Source organism: Anopheles marshallii, chromosome 3 (assembly GCF_943734725.1).
Source record: "Anopheles marshallii chromosome 3, idAnoMarsDA_429_01, whole genome shotgun sequence".
NCBI classification, from domain to species: Eukaryota; Metazoa; Arthropoda; class Insecta; order Diptera; family Culicidae; genus Anopheles; species Anopheles marshallii.
In genome coordinates, this window is record NC_071327.1 from 16,324,809 (window position 1) to 16,330,808 (window position 6,000).

The 6,000-nt window shown below is 47.5% G+C and overlaps 1 protein-coding gene across 1 annotated transcript in view; it reads left to right on the forward strand.

The window, feature by feature from the left end:
* The window catches only part of LOC128711226 (histone-lysine N-methyltransferase PRDM16), a 92,042-nt gene extending 88,590 nt beyond the window's left edge, over window positions 1-3,452 (forward strand). Inside the window, exons 9-10 of the mRNA XM_053806093.1 lie at window positions 761-2,038; window positions 2,121-3,452. Of these exons, the coding sequence (XP_053662068.1) occupies window positions 761-2,038; window positions 2,121-3,452 (2,610 nt within the window). The remainder of the gene's footprint in view (window positions 1-760; window positions 2,039-2,120) is intronic.
* Window positions 3,453-6,000: the final 2,548 nt, after the last annotated feature.

Below are 6,000 nucleotides of genomic sequence, written 5' to 3' on the forward strand. Positions count from 1 at the left end.
TTTTTTTTCAAAGTTAGTCAAGAAAACCCATTAATAGATCGTCCGCTTAGCTAACCACTAAATGGTCACATGGCTTTGTGACATTATCATGCGTGGAGTTGGACAACTTCAGCCTTATGCAAGGTTACTTTCATTGATGCCATTTTAGTTACCCATAAGTTAGTTGTATCGAGCATGGGAGTAGGAAGTTTAGACTTTGTGTAGCCCTTTCTTATATCTCCTCCGTCGCTAATGTCCAGAGGGATACTTGTTTGGGGCGGGTGCACCAAAGCCCAACGAGATCACAATCGACAAAACCATCGTCACGAACTGTCAATCTTGATTAGAATGGTGAAGGAGATGGCGAATGTTGACGTCGGGTGAGGTGTAGGAGACAAGAAGCAGAAAGGGCCATGATTGCGCGCTGCTCCAGGTGTTTCAATGTTACTGAAAGGGACTTGATAACCATTGCCTGCGATGTATCAAGTGTATTGGTAGCGAGTTGAAGGGATTTATCGGTAGTCGTGTACGGGAGGTACCCTCGGGACGCAAGTAATGAATAGATTGAGCTGTAGTGGATTTTCAATATTTGTCTTTTAATTTAACACCCAATGGAAAAAGGGGCCCTGGCGTTGGCTGTAAAATTAAGAAATGTGTGTCGTGCTCCAATCATTTGCAAATTAATTTTAGATCAAAGAAAATTTTTTCTCGGCTTCTATGTTTGATTGCATTGGCTCACCAAACTAATTCGTTTCCTCTCTTGCCTTCCATTCTCGTGCAGGTTTTTACCGATCCGTCGAACTTGCAACGTCACATCCGGACACACCACGTGGGAGCCCGTAGTCACGCGTGTCCAGAGTGTGGTAAGACGTTTGCCACCTCGTCCGGCCTGAAACAGCACACGCACATCCACTCGTCGGTGAAGCCGTTCCAGTGCGAGGTGTGCTTCAAGTCGTACACCCAGTTCTCGAACCTGTGCCGTCACCGGCGTATGCACGCAGACTGTCAGGTGCAGATCAAGTGTAACAAGTGTGGCGATAGCTTCAGTACCACCACGTCCCTCTCGAAGCATAAGCGTTTCTGTGACTCAACGGCCGTTACGCGAGCCTCGCTGCACTCGGGAGCCCATCCATCGCATCTGCGCCATCCGCACGATCCTTATCCACACGGGCGGCCACATCCGGGAGCGGGTCAACAGGGTACTGTCGGTGGAGCAGCAGGAGGATCCGCATCGACAGCCGGTACTGGGGCAGGACCACTGCATTCGCTACCACCCGGTATGGCAACTCCACCGAATCCATTCCTTATGTTTCCCGGTGCACCGTTTTTTGCACCGGGCTTTCGGCCATATCCAGGCATGCCGGGTATTTTCCCACCGGCACCGGGACAGGTTCCTCAGTTTCCGCTGTCCTTCTTCCCGAAGCCGGCGGCTCCAGGACCACTGCCGGAACCAGAACGCAGGACTCCATCGCCCTCGTCTCGGCATCTTGGTTTGCTTGAAAGCTACAGCCAGCAGAAGATTTCACCTCCGACCGGTGAGGAAGCAACAAACCATTTGAGACCGTCACCGGCTCGTCCCATTCCGGTGAGCTTTAACTCGGCGGCGGCAGCTGTTGCGTTGCTGTCGGGATCTCCAGGCCCGTTGATGGGCAATCATAATCTTCCTGCAACGGAATCGGTTCAGGAGCGAGGCAACAACAACAATCACATCAAGGAAAATAACAATCATAACCACACGAACGGTACCAGTTCCTACGGTGGACAGACCGCACAACAGCAGCAGCAGAGACGAACCTCCAGCCGCAGCAGTTCGCTAGCAGCAGCTACCACTGTCAAGGAAGAATTGAACCGCGAATCTTCGGATGCTGAGGAAGGAGACGGAGGAGTATCGGCGATTCGAGTGAAGAATTTTTCCACGCGGTCCAAGAATGCATCCGGAGAGACAAGCAAGTCACCCGCATTGTCGGAAAATAGAAGTCAATCACAACGTAGAAGAAGCCGTACATTGGAAGATGGTGATACGTCAGAATCTGAGGAGTTCTCCTCCGAGGCGAAGAAAGTGCGTATTCTTAACGAGTAAATTTCCCTTCATATTCTACAGCAACTTAATAATAATGTTTTTGACTTTTGCGTTTCCATAGGTAAAGAAAGAGGACGACGTTTCCGGTTCGGCAGAGCAACCGTTGGATCTGAGTGTATCGAAGAAGTTAAAAGCCGACGAAGAGGACGACAGTGTTGAGGTAGAGGAGGAAAAGGATGCATCGGAAGAGGTGGAAAATCGTAGCTGCAACCGAAGCTCAACACCGATCGAAGTGACCAGTCCTAGATCCACACCAACACCGTCAGTTCCAACGCCCAACTCTTCGGACGTACCGCACCATGATCTTTCGCTTCGAGCACGCGGCCGGAACATAGCCGGCTTATCCCTTTCTCCGAAAGCGGCATCCGCATCCCCACTGGCGGATGCGTTCCCCCTACCAAGCCCCTCACCGTCGCTGTCACCGCGTCCGTCACCATCACCCTCATCGCCCGGTGGCATGACCGGGTCTGGTCCGCATCATCAGCCCATCTCCTATCCGAGACCAATCTATCCGTTTCTGCTCGAGGCAATGTGTCACGGTGGGCCAGGTCCAATGGGTGGCTTTCAACGTCCGGCTTTCAGCTTCCTAGACTCGCTGGAATCGAATCTGGATTTGCTGAAACGTAGCCGCCAGTACATGCCGTCGAAGGCATTCCACCAGACCGCCATGATGCCGCCGGGTTTCGGTGTTGGAGCAGGAGGAAGACCAGGCGTTCCCGGTGGTCCCGGTGGGCCGGTTGCTCCCGGGAAGGTTAAGGATCGGTACTCGTGCAAATACTGTGGCAAAGTATTCCCGCGATCGGCCAACCTGACGCGACATCTTCGTACCCACACCGGTGAACAGCCGTACAAGTGCCGGTACTGCGAGCGTTCCTTCAGCATCTCGAGCAACCTGCAGCGACACGTACGCAATATCCACAACAAGGAGCGACCGTTCAAATGTCACCTGTGCGAGCGGTGCTTTGGCCAGCAGACGAACCTTGACCGCCATCTGAAGAAACATGATGCGGATGCGGCCGGGCTCGTGTTGGGTGACTCACCCTCGTCGAATGAAGCGGAACGGGGAGAAGATGTGTTCTTCGACGAGATTCGTTCGTTTATGGGTAAGGTTACCTACTCCGGACCGGCGTCCCTATTGACTTCTGGGACGCTTCCGGCTGCTGCCGAGGTGGAACCGGGCAAAGGTGATGGAGAAGATGGTGAGAGTAGTGCGTCGGGCAGAAGGCGTTATGCGACACCGCTGGACGTGACCGGTGGGGACGATGACGAGGAAGAGGAGGAAGAAGATGAGGAGGAAGATGCAGCCAGCTGTGACGGTGAGAGTGATCTGATCAACATCGATTCGGATAAGGATACGATCAATAACAATGACACGATCGAGGTGTCTACATAAGAGCCGGAAGTCGGAAAATAAAACGCACAACGCTTGTACATAAGCTGCAGGGAACGAGCATTCTGACAATAGAAGGAAACGTTCCGATATCATTAGCGAGTGCATGAGATCGAACCGGACGGAGGCTTTTCGATTTCAATTGGAATTTAAGGTTATAAGTGTACAAGCAAGCTTAAAGAAACATGAGGTACGTTCGAAGAATAATCAAACACTAGAATAAATGTCCTAGGCTAGGGATTTATCTGAAAGATATTGAAAGAATGTACGATTCTTTCCGGTTCAATCTGAATTTCCTTGTGCGATGAGATGGGTAAGGATGGTTTTTTATTGCTTAATACGACACATTTTTCAACCAACTAATAGGAAAGACAACCCGTAATGATACGCAACCAAATCGAAACAATGATTGGCGGTCACGGGAAGGGCATGCTTAATGGTTACTGTACCGCTCACACTTTAAGCTAAATAAACTAAACTATAACTAAAACACACACTCTAAGAAATTAAGATGTATGATATGAAGATTTCGATTGTACGGTAGAAGATTGCATGGGTTGCAGCAGGCAAAATTAGCCAGCAAAAAGTAATTTATTTCCCTCCTAAGTTACGAGCTTTTGTTTTTGTTTTACCCCGAAATTTAAATTAGTTAATAAAGGGAACAACAACAACGCAAATCTGTGAATAATTTTATAAACGATAACTAGTTAATCAAAGCAGGAGCTTTCGTTTCGTCTCGTTTAGCTTGAGCGACAGGCTCCCGCTGGTGTTCCGTTGTTTGCGTTAAGGTTTAGTTCAAAATTAGAGCAATTATTGTTCAAACGGGCGAAAGCTGTATATTAGTATGAAGCGTAAAAAATAAAAAAATCCGCAACAATCCACAGGAGCAAAAAAGTAGTCCATAAGCAAACCGTAAGGCAAATTGTTAGTTAGTTTTAAATTCTTCCGTAATAAAGCTTAGTCACACGGATACTTTAAGGCCACACAAATCTGGATTGTTTTCATTCACCATCTCACTCGCTCGATCTGCGTCAGCTCACAATGCTGTAGCCACACGTTTTATCGTGATGTAATAAAACAGACAAAAAAAAAAACAGCTCACGAATAATAAGACTACTCAAGCAAATAAAAGAGGAACGATTGAAAAGATTAAAACATTGCAAATGGTGTGTATAAAGTAACATCAAATGAAGATGCATACGAATCAAGCAAAGGAGCGAGAAGATACGGACGAGCCCCACTTGTTGCCCGGCGTGGGCAAATCGCTTAAAGTAAGGTAGACACTTTCGGCAATGTATCGTTTTACTTCGGGCAGGCTACATATACAAAATCAAACATATTTTTAAAAGCAACCACACCAGCGGATCGAAATGTATGATATGTATTAAATCTTCACCTAGCACTATCTGAATAAAGGCGAACATTCACGTTATGTATGAAAACGGTTCTGTTGTTTCCGTTAATGTGCTTTCATTTCATTCAACTATTTAAACGGCATCTATTGGGGGAAAAAGTGAAACATTTTACGCACGGAAGCCCACTGGCAGGGTCGTGCCTAGTAGCGAGCTGCTCCATTGAAGTCTCGTTACCGAAATGACTGTCAATTGTTTTTAAAGCTACTGAAATGTGAAGCGATTTTCTTGCGCATTTCGCTTTCGCTTCCACTTGCTCCACAGTGTCGAACGGTTCGCTTTGGTGACACCTGATACTGTCGTGTCTCGGTCGCGTAATTGGTTTCTGGCTCACACAGCACTGTACGCAGCAACACACTGTCAAGAAGTAATTGCACTCCGGGATCACCCCGGTGCGATCAGACGCCCGAATGAATGGCCGAATCGGTTTGTCGGCGTCTTTGTTACGAATCACGGTGACGACTTTCGGTGTGTTCGGTATTTTGTTTTGTTTTTCTGGTGCATATCGAGCGAAAAGCTGCTTGTTCGCGCGCGCAAAACAAAACAAAACAAAAAAAGGAACGTGATACGCACTGTGGCATCAAGTGTTCGCTGGGAAACGGTGATAACGATCGATGCTAAGCGCTGTAAAACTCAAACCTTGGCACCGCGCGTGTTATTGTGCAATTGATTAATTATTGGCACAACATGGAGCGCTTGTTCACAGCACACCACAGAAAGGTGTTACTTCGCGGTGTACAGGTCCGGTGAGGTTGGTGATGATATGTATTTTTAATGAATTAATGGTACGCAATGTAGTGTGTATCTATTTTAATTGAACATTACGTATGTTAAATACATTGAAATGTGTTTTTGATGGAGAAAAAAAATCCACACGGAAACATTTTAAGCTGTGGCTGTTGAAACACAAAAGACTGCAACGTCAGTATAAGCGACAAACCTCCTGGACGACTTGCGAAAATAAGTAAAAATTTAAAAAAACAAAACCAAATCCCGTGTAGCGTATAGGATCAAATTCCGGAGGTATTTTTTTCTGTTAATATGGGCACAATTAAGGGAAAGTCTCTTCGCAAGCCGGCTACTGACAGGCTCTCTCATGAATAATCGCCCCCTTCCTCACAGACAGGGATGCGAAACAA